Raw genomic sequence first — 18,735 nt, 5'->3', positions numbered from 1 at the left:
ATTGTTTCTTGCTTTTATGAAAAGGATGTTTATTAGAAACTTTGGTCTTTGGTTTTTATGGAAACAAAAAACAAGCAGTTTCCTTCAGTGTAGTTCCATGTAAGCCTAATGACAGCTGTGATTTTTATCTGTTTGAGAGACCTTGTCCAACTCGCTCGGTTGCATTTTTCAGTGCACATGTAAAGAAGAGCACCTCCTGCACGTAGTATCACATTCTTTTTGCTTTAGTATGATCGGTGGCTGGATGTTGGCTGGATTCAGTTCGGTAAGCAGTTTGGGGTTTTAATTTCTTTGTGAATGCAGTTAAAGTCCTGTTTCAATTTGAGAAAGTAGAGCTTGAAGTAGGAACTGTTCAGCTTGTTCATATTTAAAAGTGGATTTTGTCTTTTTTTTTTTTTTTTTTTTAAATGGCTTTTATCTACTTTGTTTATTTTTAGAATAAGAGCTTATTTATAAGATATAATTAATTTTGGGGTTTTTTTCCCCCCTCATGGATTTTATATAGCCAGTTTTTACTGGTTTGATAAGCATTTTCTTTTAAGCATTTATGTTGGCTTGGGTTTAAATATTCTAGCAAATACATAATATTTAAATATTAATAAAGGGCACTGTGCCATTTCAAGCTACATTCATAAATTGCAATATACACTACTTTTTAAACATTTGGAGTTGGTAAGATTTGTTTAACATTGTTGAAAGAAGTCTCTTGTGCTCACCAAGACTACAAGTATAGTGAAATATATACAATAGAATTTAAAAATGTAATTTTTAGGCTCATTACTCCAGTCTTCAGTGTCACATGATCCTTCAGAAATCATTCTAATATGCAGATTTCATGCTTAAGAAACATTTCTTACTGTTATTAATGTTGAAAACAAGTGCGCTGCTTAATTTATATTTTAATGGTAACCAACATTTTTACAGTTTAACAATGCAATCCAAGATTGTAAAAAGCTTGAAAAAATTGTTTATTGCTGATATTTATATACGTTCAATAGTTTGGTTTCTTGCACAGTATCACTGTAGTAGAGTTTATCTTGTAAGATATATAAAATAAAGTGTTAAAGATAAGACTTTAACATCCTATAGTAATATAGGATTTTAAAGTCTATAGTGTTTCCTATAGTAATTAATTTTCAAATAAATGTAAAATACGAAAGACAATAAAGACAATGCTTGATATATTTCATTGTTAAGTATTGTTTACATATCTAAACGAAACGTAAATTGAATCTGCTTTATAAAACAACTCATCTATGTTGTTTTCAGTCATGATGATGGAGGACAGAGTGTTAAAGCGCTCTGAGGAGTGTAGAGATCCTCCTCAGCTCTTTACGTACTATCAAGGCGACATCAACACTGCAGTGGATGAGCACTTCTTCCGTGCCCTGAATAAAGCAACCACACCAAAAGACCTCAGCATTAAAGCCAAGGACAGCCATAGGATTCCCAAATCTGGTGCGTTAATGTGCGTCTGTCTCTTCATCTATCTATCAATCTATCCATCTAATGCTTTTCTTCTCCCAGAAGTTCCCTCATCATCATCATGGGCTTCATCTGGTCTAACATGGTCGAAGACTGCACACTCTTCAGGCGCCTCAAAACTGACCCAGCTGACAACCATGGAACCTCCACCTCCATCCCAGGGAGTTATTGTGAATCCCTCAGTACTGTCATCAGCGTCACCATCACAATCGTCTCTCTGGCCATGTGCACCCAGACAGGGAACAGCCTTCGAACTGCCTCAAATACTCTACCAACAGCCCATGGCTGCTGAGAGCAGTGGCAACACTTACCTGAACATGTTACAGCAAATGGATCGGCCGACAGGGGGCATCATGATCTCGCCCTTCTCAAAATCAGAAGCAAGACCGGAGTGGAATTCTGGAGCGGCCTTTAAGGATGGAAGCAGGATCGGTCTAGATTCAGGTAACGTTAATTAAGCCACTGCTAACTGTTTACAAATGCGAGTGCACCGTGGACATCAGCTGTTTTGTAAGGAATAATGAACAGTCAGCTAGTAATGAACATAAAAGAAACCAAAACAAGGTGATGAAATCAGCCCTTAGCATTCTGAAGGGATTGGCATTGGCAAGAAGAATAACATAGAGCAGTAAATTGTTTGCTATGGAAGCCCGTTTACGCTAATAAATAAATAAATAAATAAAAATAAAAAAGGTAATTGCGGCTTTTTATTTCATAATTCTGACTTTTTTCTCACAATTGTGAAATTATAACTTTTTTTCTTAGAATTGTCTGATACAAACTCGCAATTCTGACTTTTCTTATCAGAATTGTGAGATATAAACTCGCAAAAAAGAAGCTGAGAGATATAAACTGACAATTCTGACTTTGTTCTCAGAATTGTGAGATATAAACTCGCAATTGCTAGTTATTAAGTCAGAATTGTGAAATACAAACCCGCAATTCGGAAAACATCAGTCTTTTTTCTTCTCAGAATAGTATAACTCGTAACTGCGAGTTTATATCTCGCAATTCTGAGGGAAAAAAGTCAGAACTGGGAGTTTATATCTCGCAGTTCTGACTTTTTGTATCTCATTTGTGTTTATATCATGTAATTCTTTTATATCTCGCAATTCTGACTTAATTTCTCACAATTGCGAGTTTGCATCTCACAATTCTGAAAAAAGATAGTCAGAACTGCGAGTTTTTTTAAAGACAATTCTAAGAGAAAAGTCAGAATTGTGAGTTATAATTTCACAATTGTGAGAAAAAAAGTTAGAACTGTGAAATAAAAAGTCGCAATTACCTTTTTATATCTCGCAATTCTAACTCGCAATTGTGAGTTTATATCGTACAATTCTGAGAAAAAAGTCAGAACTGCGAGTTTATATGACCCAATGACTTTTTTCTCACAATTGTGAAATTATAACTTCTGATACAAAATCGCAATTCTGACTTTTCTTATCAGAATTGCGAGATATAAACTTATAAACTAAATTTTTTTGAATTTTCTCAGAATAGAGAGGGAAAAAAGTCGCACTTACCTTTTTTATTTTTTATTCAGTGGCAGAAACTGGCTTACATAGTTTGCGTTACAAACCACTGTGTTTGTAATTAAGGTAATAAATTAAAATAATATGGTAAGACACAACAGTTTGCAATATCAAGCAGCAAAACGAGTTGTTTTGTACAGCTAAAAATAGCTGGAAGTAAGACTGGAAAACTTGCATGTAAAATTTATAAATTTTTCTCAAAAAAAAAAATGTGGATAATAAAGTTATATAGTACATAAGGTACATAAAGGAAGTGTTTATGTGGTGATAAATTATTTATTTGTGATCCTCTCCTGTTTTTCAGGTGTGCCTGTCTCAGAAATCAGTAAGGATTTGTACTGGTATTGAAAAAGTGATTATTGGCTCTATGACGAAAGTAAATTTTCAGCACAAGACTGCCTGTGTTTACATTATTATGTAAGCTTAAGAATGCCGTGCTTTTTGGACATCTGGCAGAGTGACTCAAACCATTATCATGGTTCATGGTGTCAGACATTCCTCAGAGATGAATGCCAGTTAATTGCTTATTTTAACCATGAGCATGTGAATAATATATCTAATAGTAGCACATAAGAAAATACCTGATTGAAAATAGTTTACTTCTCTTAGCCGTATAATGGGTGAATGAGGAAGCCTATTTATAAATAGTGTAATATGATTATAGTTTTACCAAGCTTTCTTTGTGTATAGTATTCTGTGTTTAAAAAGCTAATATTATTACTACAGACCATAAGGTTTGTAATGTAAAAACTATATTGACATTTGTCAGCAAATATATTCAGTGTCGGTCTTTTTTCACTCTGAAAAAGTTCCTCATACCTTGTGGGATAAAAAAAATCTTCAAAACCTCATCAACAAGTGTGTCAACTCTCTAGATCAGGTTACGCGCAAGGCCAAGTGAAGCAGAAGGCAAAAGTGAACAGACATGAGCAAACCAAAATAAATTTCTTAGACGTTGTACAAATGGTGTTGGACTTCGTCTTTACAAACCTGTTTGCAAAACCTGCTTTACACTTTTTGCCTCAAGCAGTGATGTATTTCCCTGTCACAAGCCCTCACTTTTGATGTACGAGTATGACAAAACGGCTAAAGGCTTTGCCCAATTATGATGAATATCCTCAATTATTTTCAAGAATAGTATACAGTAGTCTATTTTCAGTATGAATAGTGTCCCTTTGTTTAATAAGTCCGACATGACGATTGTCCTTTTGTTCATACTTACACATTTAGACATTTGATTTTATAATTTTTATTTCACCTCCTTGACAGTCAGTTCTTCACTGGTGCATTAGATTTAGCTTCTACCTTGTTTAATGCAAAGATTTTTACAAACATATATGGGTCAGTGACGTGACGCCTAAATTTTACTGTTTTGTCAGTTAAAAATTGTTTTAAATGTGTAAAAAAAGATACAATATATATGAAGTACTCGCTTTACTTTCAAAAAACATTAGTTATTTGTAATTTGTCTGTTACTCAATGTGTCAAAATATCATGTGGTGCAATTGTCCGGCCATAACCCCTAAATGTACTCACATTCATTTTCTGCATTTTGGCATGAAGTGTTTTGTAATCTTGTATAAAATTGCAAAGCATTTGTATTTATATTTCCTTCATAATATATAAACAAACTTTGTCTGATGATGTCAATTTTATGAAATATCATGTGGTGCGACCATCAAGAAACTACCATTTTGGGTCTTTTATGTTGAAATCCATTCAAAGATAGGACATCATATACCAATTTTCCAAGGAACCATGGAAGCATCAAGCATGGCTGGTATGTAGTTACCACATTTGGATATCATGTGGTATGACCTCAAAAAAAAACAATGAATATTAAGTTATTTCTATGAGTATTTATTTATATTATAAATTTCATAGTAACCTTTTGTGGGAAACTATCTTGTTTTGTTCAGGTGGCCAATTCTGTGCTTGTAAATTTAGACAAAATTTGAAATATCATGTGGTGCGACCAAATATCGTGGTGCAACCACTCCAGAGTGTTTTCCATTATAGATGTCCCAGATTGGCAGTTTTTGTGCTTTCATATTCAGTTGATGTTTACACATAAAATACTTTATTATAGTATCATTTGGAACAGATTTTTATGCAGTTTGGGTCATTTCAGACGGTTTATGTTAAATCTTGTGCAATATGAGAAAAAATGCAAAAAAATCATTTAAAGTAATTTTAGTTGGGTAATTGTGCATTTATTAGTACTTTATTATTTATTTATTAATAACTATTTTACCAGACTCTACTAGAGACTCTACTAACGTACTGTTGCTACGTCCAACAGACCATGGCGCTTTAAATTAAAAATAAAATATCTAATTTCTGTGGTAGAAATATGGATCACTGCAACAGTATGCTTAATTGAAAGATATTTTAAAACATTTTTATCAGTTTTATACAATTTACAGGAAAAATAAGTCTGCTAACTACATTTAAGAAGGTAACTCTGAAATATGAGATCATTATTTACAAAAAATCAAAAGAAATACAAATACTTTGTTTCTAAACATTTAAATCACTGAGAACATCTGAAAAAATGTTAAAGAAATTAATACATTTTAATATAATAATAATAATCATGGTCGCACCACATGACATTTTTTAAGGCTACGGCCAATACATCTAGAACAGATGAAAAAACACTAAAATGGCTTAATTTAAAAGTTTAATATTAATTAATATGTACACAACATTCTTAATGTTTGAACAATTACAATAGATATTATTTTTTGTATTTTGGCCTGTTAAAAGTCCTTATACGTCAATGACTAATATGAAGAAAAAAGACAACTGCATTCTGTATCTCCTGCTCAAAGCATTAATTTGCATCTGAAGGAGACACTTCTTTGTGGATTAAGAATCAACCATACGTCAAGACTGCCTACACATCTCTGCAAACTCATGTCACGTGCCTCTGTTTCAAAGTTCAGAAGTGGGAGACAGTGTCTGCTGAGCAACAGTGCCAAAGGGGGATTCATCTCCCACTCACTCGTTCATAAATATATGAGATTCCCACACTACAGGTGTCCTCCTACATGTTTAGCTTCAAAAGCACTCTCCGCTGTGCGTGTATTCAGGAGATGTGGGGTATGAACATGCACGTGAGGATGGCTTACTGCTTAAAATGCTTTGGGAGACTCTTAAGGAGAAGAAAGTCAAATTCATTTGGCTGCTCAAAAACCTTAGAGGTGCATAACTACAAACAGAGAGCCACTAAATGCAACGTTTGCTAATTTTCCAAAAAATGTAAGCAAAATGATAAATAATTTATCTTAGGTCAGTATATTAATAGCTTTGAATTGGAAACATGCTAGCATGGAGGCAAGTTGTCCTGTGTTTTACATATAAATTGCAAATAAATATAAAATAAATAAACATTATGTATTTTTAATAAATATAAATATAATATTTGTCGGGGTTTTTTACAATAATTTAATACAATATACAATTATTATAATCACTATTTTTTTTTTTTTTTTTTTTTTAGATTTTGGCTAATTCATAATGTTAATATTTTATTAAATTTATTAACCCTCAAAGACCGAGACAGCTAGCCAGGCTTGTCTTAGCTGGCCTAGCTGGGAGACCTGCTAAAAGACCAGCCAAGGTTAAACCAGATATTTTTAGCTTAAACCAGCTAAGACTAGGCAACCAGCCAAGGCTGTTTTTTAGCTGTTTTTACTGAATCAACTGGTTTTAGCTGGTTTAAACATGCTATTCATGCTAGAAATATGTTAATCATGATAGTAACTTGTTAATCATGTTAGCAACATGCTATTAACATGCAATTCATGCTGGAAACATGCTAATAACATGCTAATTATGCTAAAAACATGCTAGCAACATGTTAATAACTTGCTAATCATGCTAACAACTGCTAAAAACTTGCTAATCATGCTAGCAACATGCTAGTAACTTGCTAATCAGGATAGCAACATGCTAGTAACTTTCTAATCATGCTAACAACTGCTAGTAACTTGTTATTCATGGTAACATGTTAGAAACATGATAACAACATGCTAATCATGTTAACAACATAATCATGTTAACATGTTAATAATATTTTAAATCATGAGAGAAACATGCTAGCAACAAGCTAGTAACATGATAATCATGCTAGCAACATACTAGCAACTTGCTAATCATGCTAACAACATGCTAGTAACTTGCTAATCATGTTAGAAAACATGATAACAACATGCTAATCATGTTAACATGTTAATAAAATTTTAAATCATGAGAAACATGCTAGCAACAAGCTAGTAACATGATAATCATACTAGCAACTTGCTAATCATGCTAGCAACAAGCTAGTAACATGATAATCATGCTAGCAACATACTAGTAACTTGCTAATCATGCTAACAACATGCTAGTAACTTGCTAATCATGTTAGAAACATGATAACAACATGTTAATCATCTTAACATGTTAATAATATTGTAAATCATGAGAAACATGCTAGCAACAAGCTAGTAACATGATAATCATGCTAGCAACATACTAGCAACTTGCTAATCATGCTAGCAACATGCTAGTAACTTGCTAATCATGTTAGAAACATGATAACAACATGCTAATCATGTTAACAACATGTTAATAATATTTTAAATCATGAGAAACATGCTAGCAACAAGCTAGTAACATGATAATCATGCTAGCAACATACTAGCAACTTGCTAATGCTAGCAACAAGCTAGTAACATGATAATCATGCTAGCAACATACTAACAACTTGCTAATCATGTTAGCAACATGCTAGTAACTTGCTAATCATGCTAACAACATGCTAGTAACTTGCTAATCATGTTAGAAAAAACATGATAACAACATGCTAATCATGTTAACATGTTAATAATATTTTAAATCATGAGAAACATGCTAGCAACAAGCTAGTAACATGATAATCATGCTAACAACATGCTAGTAACTTGCTAATCATGTTAGAAACATGATAACAACATGCTAATCATACTAATAACATGCTAGTAACATGCTAATCATGCTAAAACGTGATAACACTCTAATCATGTTAACAACATGCTAATAATATGTTAATCATGAGAGAAACATACTAGCAACAAGCTAGTAACATGATAATCATGCTAGCAAAATGCTAAACTTGCTAATCATGTTAGCAACATTTTAGTAACTTGTTAATTATGCTAGTAAAATGCCAGTAACTGGCTAATCATGCTAACAACTTGCTAGTAATGTGCTAATTATGCTAGAAACTTGCTAGCAACATGCTAGTAATTTGCTAATCATGCTAGTAACATGCTAGTAACTTGCTAATCATGCTAACAACATGCTAGTAACATGTTTATTATGCTAGAAACATGATCACAACATGTTAATCATGCTAAAAACATAACATGCTAGCAACAATGCAAAAGTTATTAATCATGCTAGCAACATTCTAGTAACTTGGTAATCATGATAGCAACAACAATGCAAAAGTTATTAATCATGCTAGCAACATTCTAGTAACTTGGTAATCATGATAGCAACATGCTAGTAACTTGCTAATCATGCTAGAATGATGCTATTAACTTGTTAATCATGCTAACAACATGCTATGTGGTAAATCATACTAGCAACATCAACTTTTTTACTTTTACAACGGCTTCAAACGTTCAGGCTAGGCTTTCTCAAGGTTTGTTCTCAAACTTTACTAATCTACTTTCATTATGAAATCATTAAATAGACTGTAAGAGGTTGTTTAATGGTAGGTTCTGTTGTGACAACTTATCCCACATAGCATAGCATGATAGTGAGTTTCCCAAGCACTAATTGTGGAAATGTTTAATAGCTTTTTTGTAACCAAGACTATCCATAAATTACTTTTAAAAAAAATCAATAAGAAACATACACCCGTGTGGCTTAAGAATGAGAATCCTTGAAAGAACTGAAGGCTTTTAACTCTCTTGGGTTCAATCAGCAAGTCATAACCCCAACTCACTGATTGCTGTATGTTCTTTCTTCGTGTGCTTTTCTCTTTCCCATCTTCCTTTCACATCCCTAGAGTGTATTTGTGAATGAGAAGATGAAATTTGAGATGTTTTCAGAGCATTTACCCTAGATCAAAAAAGATTTTAATGAAAACTAAATGAAAAGATCTTTTCATTTGATTAAACTATTAGCAGTAATCTAGAGCATGCTACAGGAAGCTTTTGCCTGAGCTCGGTTTGTAATTTTTTTAGTGATTGAAAAAAAAAAGATTTAAACGACTTTCTTAATCATTTGCATCACTTGAAATCTGAAACAGGATATCCAGTGTGCAGGCCGCAATGTAATTATGAACACAGGAACTTGGATTGAGAAAGTAAATACAGGGTCAGTTTTATGGTTAACTGAATAATGTGGAATGCACTTCTCATCTGTAGATCACAGCAAAAAGGAGTACATTATACTGGACCAGATGGCAGAACTTGTCATTTCAGCAGGCTCACTATTCGATTATTGATGCCTTGGCACATTTTAAGTTCTGTCCCATCTGCCCTAATTTTCCTGTTCTCTTGTGAAGTAAATAAATCAGGTTGATGCCAAAACACAAGGACAACAGGGGCACATTTAGTCTAAATCTGTCATGTGTGACATGCAGCACATTTGAGGAACAACCATGAGAATCTCATAGTTTCTCATTCAGCAAACAACCAGTGCCGTTAAAATAGTTTTCCTCTAATAAATGGACTTTGAAGCCACATATATCCAATCACCAGACAATGTCTGAAACCTCTGGAGATGTGTGAGACATTCTCATATGTCAGTCTTTATTAATAGTTCCCTTCTAGACAGATATCAAAAAACCCTCCATCTCATTATGGTGTATAGGTATATGGGTATTGTGGCAAGCCATTTTCATTTTATTGCTTTAACTAATTATTTTTTTACTCATAAATTTTAGTTTCGCTGACTAAAATGAAATATTCCAATAGTTACTATATCTTAAGGAAGCTTTATTATAGATGACTGGTATTTTGGGCAGAAGTGATGGTTTAAAGGGGTCATGACCTGCCTTTTGTTTTGTATTTTTGTATTCTGTTCTCTGAGGTCTACTTATGTTATCAAGATATTTACATCAAAAAACATCATAATTTAGATAATAGGCTTTCTTTCCTGTTTTTAGCTATCCTCAGCAGAATGCGCTGTTTAAATAGGCGTGGCAGATTGTAGACTTGGAAGTAAACACCCACTGCTATGATTGGCTAACAGCGTACATTCATTCCTCATAGATGGACGCTGCTGTGATTTAGGTTTAAAACACATAAATACTCAGTACATATCAAACGATCTGTCAGAGACAAAGCAATAGTGACCACGTAATGAAAACAATTATTTCGCACTTTTGTTGCGACATCACTGTCAGATCCATCTTTTAGTTTCAATATTTTTAAAAATCCCGCCTCAAATTATATCACTCCAGTTACTGATGTAACCTCGGTTTCCTGAGATAAGGAAATGAGCATTGTGTCGCTGATGCTATGGGCAATTGTAAACGAATCCGTGGTAAAATGAAGTAAACAAAGGACTGAGAACTTACTAAAAAACAAAGTTCATCCACTCTTTCCCAATGTTGGGATCAGAAGTTTTGGCACTGCAGAGCGTCCTGTTGTTTTCAGAGCCATCTTTATTGTTTGGTTTCTGCGTAGACTTGTGTTCACCTCTCTGGTAAACATTATGCGTGAATCAGTGGGCGGGGCTAAACAGGCATCTTCTTCTGTGGAGGCGGTGCTTAATCTACCTATTACATAATAGAGTGGAACATTCCAAAAGCTGTCGTTTTGGCAGACTGTCTTCAATATAAGCTGTTTTTAGACTAACAACAAAGTTTTGAGGACGTTTTTACAGGACGTTTTTATAGTACAATAACCTCTTATGTCAAAAGATCAAGGCGATTTTGGTTTCTCAGTTCATTACGCCTTTAAAAGCAAAAAAACCTTAAAGGTATAGTTCAAACTTGCGTTCATGAAAGAGTGGCGTTCCAACAAATGATGTAGGACACAGGCAAAGTATAAGCTCCGGTGGTAGTTTCGTGAGAGCCAAGTTTTGTTTACAGCAAAGGAAAACTAGTCTCCTCTTGGCTTATATCGAAATCCTTTTCTTTACAAAACCTCGTTTTGTACTTTTAATTTGTGACTGGTGTTTTGTTTTGCTCTCCCCTCTGTGCTTCTGCATTCATCAGTGTGTTCATCAACGTCCTACCTCATCCATTGGAATGCCACACTCTTGTGAACACGAGTACGACAGTTAGCAAAAGCTAACTGAAGAGATTATGGTTAACAAATTTTTAAATATAGATATTTGTCTTACAAAAATGCATCAATTCACTTCCTCCCGGAGCCATGTGGAGCACTTTTTATGATGGATGGAGACACTTTTATTTTATTGCCCTGTTTATGATATGCCCTTACATTTATTTATTGCCCTATTTACTGCTATTAGAAAGCTCCGATTGTATTCGTCTAAAAGAAGAAAGTCATAGGATGGCTTGAGGGTGAATAAATCATAGGGTCATTTTTATTTTTGGGTAAACTATCCCTTTAATGATGGAGCAACCATGCAGATTTTCACTTCACAAGGTAATTGACATACTGCTGTTTTGTGGGTTACTTGTGGATTATGTATGTGTTTATCAGCTGTTTGGACTGTCATTCTGACAGCACCCGTTCACTGCAGAGAATCTAATGCTGAGCTAGTGATGCAATGCTAAATTCTTTCAAATCTGTTCTGATGAAGAAACTTATCTACATCTTGGATAACATGAGGATGCATACATTTTCAGCAAATTTTCATTTTTGAGTGAACAATTCCTTTAGCTCAGTGGGTTACTTGTCATATGTAGCCTAATTATTTTATAATTATGTATTTTTGCAAATTAAAAATTGTGAAATTTACAAGTGGATTTTCCATGCAAATTGCTTCAAAGTAAACCCTACACTTTTTTTTTCAGTGTAGTAACATTTCTTATCTCACTTTTACAGTAACATTTTTACTAGTCAAATGTCATGTTAATGACAACTTTAAAGCTCATACAAACTATTCAACATTCAAAACGAAATTCATTGATAAAAGGCCTATACACTACAAAATGTTTACTAATAACTGAAACAATAAAGCTGTCATTTAAACTATATAGTTTTAAGGGGTAACTGTTAAAATGGCTTGCCATAGTATGTAGATACGCGTGATTAATTTGTGAGAGGCGCTCATATCTTACCCACTGAACACGGGGAGGGTCGCTTTCACAGGGAGGGGGCACTAGCGGGGGCGATAATGAACCTGATCTGTGGGTCTATATGGTATTTAAACAACCTGAGAATCCAACTAACTTACTCTTTCTTCAGCTTCTGCATTACAGCATACAGGTGTGCTCTGTTTAGTCTACTATGGTTACTGTCCATTATTTTATGCTTCCCAGAGAGTCCTCAAACAGCAGCCAGCTGGACACACTGACTCCTGTAAATCAGCCTGGTTTCAGCCGCACGGGATACACTGTGGTGGCAGTGTGTCTGGGAATAATCTTCGTTTTCGGTTTCCTAAATAACTTCCTTGTTCTTTTGGTCTTCGCCCGCTTTCATGTCCTGAGGACTCCGATCAACTTAATACTGCTGAACATCAGTGTGAGCGACATGCTCGTTTGCATCTTCGGCACACCTTTAAGTTTCGCCGCGTCTGTATACGGCCGGTGGCTGACGGGTGTTCACGGCTGCAGGTGGTATGGTTTTGCCAACGCTCTGTTCGGTAAGCTGGGATCTAATAAATTAATAAATTAAGATATTCTACTGATTACAAAAAAAAAATCTTAATGATTAGTTTTAACGTTATTAAATACAAAACACAGCGTTGACTGGTAATAATAGCTCTTGCGATTCAGGACACACGTTAGATTGATTCATTAGCAGTTTCGTCTTATTACCTGTTTTTAAAAGAATCGCTTCATAAGAGTCATTTGTTACGGATTCGGACACTAGTTGCTTTGATTCAGTTAAAAGAACCGGTTCATAAGAGTCATTCGTTCTCGTTCTGTTGCGTCTATCGAAAACTTTGTTTTTACAGGTGTTGTGAGATGTATGGATGTGGATTTATTTTGTACATGGTATAATAATAGTTATTTAAAAAAGAATTTGGTAGAAACTAGGGTTACCAAGGTAAATTTTTGTAACAGAACATGTCGTTTCGTATTATGGATTGGTTATTTGTTTGGTTATCCATGTATTTTGATTGTTTCCGTTCCTGGGAGAGTAATATGTTAATATAAAAAATGATTTCAAAAACATTATTAATTCATGGGGTAATTTTCGATTTCTTAGTGAATTTTGTTCAACCTCTTAAAGGGGTCATCGGATGCTAAGTTCACTTTTACATGTTGTTTGAACATTAATGTGTGTTGGCAGTGTATGTACAAATCTGCCCTATAATGATAAAAATCCATGCAGTGTTTTTGAATTAATCTGTAAAAATAATATTCCCGTTTTTAAATCGAGCCATTTTCAGAGGCCTGTCGTTGTGGCGTCACACCCACAGAGGCCGCTCCCACGATAGTTGATTGACATGAGCTCTTACCTCAGACCAGCTGTCACAGTCCAGTAACTTTCCTTGTTTCGATGCCGAAGCAGGGATGTAAGTTAGACAAGAATATCTCCGATTGGGCGATTGACGTGTTGTGTTGCTGGATGTAATAATGAACGTAGTGGTCGTCATTTACTCCCGACATCTGAGCCGCTGAAGATGCAGTAGATTACATTTGTTCGTGAATGGAATGCGCCTCCCGATCTACATATATCCGTCTATGTTTGCGTGAATCATTCGTGATCCAGCTTCACTTACAGCAGAAGTGTGTATAAGCGTTTTTTATGAATCTTTGCGATCGCCTTTCCTTATAACGTGGTAGTTAGGAAGTTTAGCGGCTAAACGTGGCTAAACACGGCTAAACGCGGCTAAGGTAAACAAGATCCTCATTCTACAGAGAGAAGAGAGGGGTGGGGCGAGCAGAGCTCATTTGCATTTAAAGGAACAACCCCTTAGAATGTGATGATTTTTGCAGAGCTCATTTTGACAAGGTAAAAAGGGTGTTGTTTTACAAAACCATTGAGAATTTTTAACCAAAGTATATTATAGACTTTTCATTAAGACCCTAAAGAATCATATCAACTCGAAAATTTGCATCCGATGACCCCTTTAAATAGCCATTTTACCTCATGTAAAGGTTAAGTTGTTTACAACTAGCAAAATAAATCGATAAAAACTTCAAGCAAAATAAATCGAACAATGACAAAAATTAGTTAATGAACATATAATAACATATGTCTTTTTGTCCATTATCAATAGGTATTGTTTCCCTGGTGTCCCTTGCTGTACTGTCTTACGAGCGTTACAACACTATCCTCTGCTGCTCAAAAGCAGATGTGTCTGACTATAGGAAGGCCTGGCTCTTCATCACAGGCTGTTGGCTGTACTCTCTCATGTGGACAGTCCCGCCACTCTTTGGCTGGAGCAGCTACGGTCCTGAGGGTCCCGGCACCACCTGTTCAGTCCAGTGGGACCAGCACTCGCCGGAAACAAGGTCTTACGTCATCTGCCTCTTTGTCTTCTGCCTGCTGCTGCCTCTTTTTCTGATGGTCTACTGCTACGGGAAGATCCTTATTGCCATTCATGGGGTGAGGGATGAGTGAAAGAGGAAAAGGTTGAAAGTGAGAGAGAAAGAGTGGGAGTGGAAGTAATGATTTTGATAAAGAGCTCTCTTCTAGTAAGACTCATCGATCTTTCTAGCCAAACGTTTGTTCTCCATAAATTAAGCATTTTTCATGCCTCTGTCCAGAACCAAAGTCCTTCTCACACTCATCGTCATCATTATTTAGGGCTGCTGTTATTTATATGCACAGCTAGATGAGATTTGGGTATTTTAGTATGTAAAACGCTCTGAAGAAATCCTTCAGGTCCCACAAATTCTTTGTTTTTTCAGCATTTTTGTATATTTGAACTCTTTCCAGCAGTGACTGTATGATTTTGAGATTTATCTTTTCACACTGAGGACAACCGAGGGACTCATATGCAACAATTACAGAAGGTTCAAACACTCATTGATGCTTTAGAAGGAAACGCGACGCATTACGCTGGGGGGTGAAAACTTTTTGAATGTGAAGAACAGGGTAAATTTAACTAGTTTTGTCTTCTGGGAGACATGTAAGTATCTTCTGTAACTTTTAAAGGACAGTACTAAATGAAAAAATATGATATTTAGGCAAAATAAATGTACACATCCTCAATCCGTTCAAAAGTTTTCACCCCCTGGCTCTTAATGCATCATGTTTCCTTCTAAAGCATCAGTGAGTGTTTGAACCTTCTGTAATAGTTGCGTATGAGTCCCTCAGTCCCTCAAAACAACAATTCTTCATAAATCAAAACAAAATGTGTTGTTTAAAGGAAAAGTTCACCCAAAATGGAATATTTACTCACCCTCATGTCATCCAAGATGTTGTTTTTTCCTCATCAGAGCAGATCTTAAGAAATTTAACATTAGATTTGTTTCTTACAAACACACAGCGTTTTGCTTCATGAGACGTCAATTTATTGACTTAAGTCGTGTGGATTATTGTGATGTTTTTATCAGCTGTTTGGACTCTCATTCTGATGGCACCCATTCACTGCAAAGGATGCATTAATGAGTAAGTGATGTAATGCTACATTTCTCTAAATATGTCCCAATCTCATCTACATCTTGGATGCCCTGAGAGTGAGTACATTTTCAGCAAATTTTCTTTTTTGGTTAAACTATTCCATTAAATTCTCTGATAACACTTAATTTTTTCTACATGTTAACTAATGTAGTTAACTGATATTAACAAATGGAACATTATTGTAAAATCCATCAGTGAAAAGCAATCTGGTGCATAAACACCATGTGGTTTTTCAAACCAGCCTTGTCGTTGTTATTCTTTGAAAAGCAAACCTCAAAGCGTGTCTCCTCATCTCACAGGTTGCTAAGATCAATCAGACAGCTGCACAGAGGAGGGAAACGCACGTGCTGGTGATGGTGGTTTCCATGGTGTCCTGTTACCTGCTCTGTTGGATGCCGTACGGGGTCATGGCATTGCTTGGCACATTCAGCGTTGGTATTGTCAGCCCCACAGCCAGCGTTGTGTCCTCCATACTAGCAAAGAGCAGCACTGTTTTGAACCCAATCATCTATGTGCTGTTCAATAATCAGGTATGTGCTTCTCAGTTGTATCCAAATTATTCTTATAGACCAGTCTTACTGTCAAATCTGGATTTACTGCTAGTTTTACAGGTGCTTTATAGCTTTAGTAAGATGTGGACCTGAACCTCCAGCCCATCTCACCCTTCACACAGAAGAAGGTGGTGCTCAACAAGATTGCATCCCTATGGGGTCATACGGTGCAGCTTTTTCACCTGACAGCCCAGACAGTTTTGGGACCCAGACACATACTTCAGTACATGGAGGTAATAAGACTTTGGTGCTTGTGGTACATTGTACTTCATAAAAACTTGGGATATGAAAATGCCGTTCTTGCAAAACTACTTAGACGGACATTGTATGCATTCTTACTGCCATATATTTAAGACAAAATGTGTTGTGTTGTTCAGAAAGATACTGGGATATTAGTATTTTGCTTCACGATTGTGCTTTAAGTGCAATGTAGATATTATTTAATGTGTTTACATTTTTTGCAAATGTTGCATGTAATTATTGCCACCAGGTGTCAGTATTTGTTCAAACGTGAAACAATGAAACTTGGGCTTGGCAGCATCCGAAGGTCACGCCTGTGGTGTGCACTGAAGTGAAAAAATAGAAGTATTAGGATGTTGCGGTCATACTATATCAGAATCTTCTTTGGGTACATTGAGTAGGTCACCTGAACCCTCTTACCTTGCAGTGACACAGCTATAAACCAAAATATTTTACCAGTGATTTTTTTCTTACATAATTCAAAAAGAGCATTTTAACTTGGCAAATTGATTTAATAAACTTAAATGTCTGAATATTGCATATTATGTTCTATTCCGTCTAGTGATTTATTACTTTAAATGACTGCAATCACTTGTATTGAAATGTATTTTTATGAATTTATTTTCTGTTAATATTTTTTTATTTTATTAATTTGTTTTCCTTTTTGGTGTTGTTCAATTACTTAAAATTCACTTTATACAGTTGAGGTCAAAAGTTTACATACACCTTGCAGAATCTGCAAGATGTTATTTATTTTACCAAAATAAGAGGGATCATACAAAATGCATGTTGTTTTTTATTTAGTACTGACCTGAATAAGATATTTCACATATAGTTTACAAGAGAAATTAATAGATGGATTTATAAAAATGGCCCCGTTTAAAAGGTTACATACACTTGATTCTTAATACTGTGTTGTTACCTAAATGATGCATTAAGAGCCAGGGGTGTAAACTTTTGAACAGAATGAAGATGTGTACATTTGTCTTATGTTGCCTAAAACTTCTTGAGTCCCTCAGTTGTCCTCAGTGTGAAAAGATAGATCTCAAAATCATACAGTCATTGTTGCAAAGGGTTCAAATACCCAAAAAAAAGCTGAAAAAAGCAAAGAATTTGTGGGACCTGAAGGATTTTTCTGAAGAGCAGCGGGCAGTTTAACAATTCAGGACAAACAAGGGACTCATGAACAACTATCACTATGAAAACAAACAAAAAAAAAACGGTGGGTTGTTCAGATAAGAACACAGTATTAAGAATCAAGTGTATGTAAATATTTCATGATTTTTTTTTTTTTTTCTGTGACTGCTACTAATAAAATTTTGGTCGACCAAACCTCTTCTCATCGACTAACGGTTAGTCGACTATTAGGGGGGCAGCCGCACCGCGTTGTACAGTAAATTACATTTTTATGACTGGATTCCGCGATTCTGTCTGCGCTTTTTTGCAAAACGAAAATCATAGGGCCCTATGTGAATTTCTAGTATACAGTGTTGGGCATGTGACTTTAAAAAAATAATTAGTTATAGTTACTAGTTATTTCTCACAAATAGTAATTGAGTTAGTAGTTACATCATTATAAAAGTAACTAATTATCAGGGAAATTAACTACTGTGTTACTTTTTAAAAAAAATGCTTAAATATGTCAAATAACTTGGATGCCCCCAGTATTAAATATCTTAAATGAATGAAATTTAAATTAAATGAATTACATTTTTCCAAACTAATATTAAATATCTGATATCCTGTATGTATCAGTCAAGCATTATAATATGATATTATGATAATTTAGCATTAAACTTTAGTAATTAGAACTTCAGTAATTAGAATAACCATATATGAATGCATATTTGTCATGTTAACTAAACGTAAGCTGAAGATATGCTAAAGATATTGTTTGTAATTTAGAGTTTATATAAAAAAAGAAAAATAATACTGATAGGTACTAATAGCAATATAACAATATAAAACGCACTAAGGATTAATAAGCTGCGGGGTTCATGAACATTAATCACGTTGTCTGTGTCAGAGTTTACAGTTCGTCAAATACAGGTACGCTGATGAACTGAAAAATAAAATTATAATAACATATTTATAGTAACGCCACATTTTGTTGTCAGTAACGGTAATGGTGTTGTAACGTCGAAACAGTAATTCGTTTAAATATTCGTTACTGAAAAAAATAATGCCGTTATTCCCATCACTGCTAGTATTATAGTCTCTTGAAAAATG

At 34.8% G+C, this 18,735-nt stretch overlaps 2 protein-coding genes across 3 annotated transcripts; both read left to right on the top strand.

Annotated features, from left to right (window-relative positions):
• The first annotated feature begins 133 nt into the window (after positions 1–133).
• si:ch73-52f15.5 (uncharacterized protein LOC100150557 homolog) lies at positions 134–4,748 on the top strand. Of its 2 annotated transcripts, none has more exons than XM_051121867.1 (4): positions 134–265; positions 1,270–1,458; positions 1,528–1,929; positions 3,322–4,748. In XM_051121867.1, exons 2-4 carry the CDS (start codon positions 1,272–1,274, stop codon positions 3,363–3,365), a joined length of 633 nt encoding a protein of 210 aa, XP_050977824.1. In that variant the 5' UTR covers positions 134–265; positions 1,270–1,271; the 3' UTR covers positions 3,366–4,748. The 2 variants fall into 2 exon arrangements, with proteins under 2 accessions (XP_050977824.1, XP_050977825.1); XM_051121868.1 differs by having other exon boundaries at positions 1,531–1,929; positions 3,322–4,747.
• A 7,676-nt stretch (positions 4,749–12,424) lies between these two features.
• Positions 12,425–16,987, top strand: tmtops3b (teleost multiple tissue opsin 3b). The gene is made up of 4 exons (XM_051121512.1): positions 12,425–12,779; positions 14,367–14,695; positions 16,015–16,245; positions 16,319–16,987. Exons 1-4 carry the CDS (start codon positions 12,425–12,427, stop codon positions 16,538–16,540), a joined length of 1,137 nt encoding a protein of 378 aa, XP_050977469.1. The 3' UTR covers positions 16,541–16,987.
• Positions 16,988–18,735: the final 1,748 nt, after the last annotated feature.

This window comes from Labeo rohita, chromosome 10, assembly GCF_022985175.1.
Source record: "Labeo rohita strain BAU-BD-2019 chromosome 10, IGBB_LRoh.1.0, whole genome shotgun sequence".
Classification (NCBI taxonomy): domain Eukaryota; kingdom Metazoa; phylum Chordata; class Actinopteri; order Cypriniformes; family Cyprinidae; genus Labeo; species Labeo rohita.
The sequence above is the reverse complement of the archived record's forward strand: the minus strand, read 5'-3'. Positions and strand labels throughout refer to the sequence as shown.

Excerpts from the sequence above, each read along its gene's own strand:
- si:ch73-52f15.5 (XM_051121867.1), top strand. The coding sequence starts at position 1,272 with ATGATGATGGAGGACAGAGTGTTAAAGCGCTCTGAGGAGTGTAGAGAT. Across the intron at positions 1,459-1,527 it reads CCATAGGATTCCCAAATCTG|AAGTTCCCTCATCATCATCA; the intron begins GTGCGTTAATGT and ends TTCTTCTCCCAG. Across the intron at positions 1,930-3,321 it reads CAGGATCGGTCTAGATTCAG|GTGTGCCTGTCTCAGAAATC; the intron begins GTAACGTTAATT and ends CCTGTTTTTCAG.
- tmtops3b (XM_051121512.1), top strand. The coding sequence starts at position 12,425 with ATGGTTACTGTCCATTATTTTATGCTTCCCAGAGAGTCCTCAAACAGC. Across the intron at positions 14,696-16,014 it reads TCCTTATTGCCATTCATGGG|GTTGCTAAGATCAATCAGAC; the intron begins GTGAGGGATGAG and ends CTCATCTCACAG. Across the intron at positions 16,246-16,318 it reads ATGTGCTGTTCAATAATCAG|TTTTACAGGTGCTTTATAGC; the intron begins GTATGTGCTTCT and ends ATTTACTGCTAG.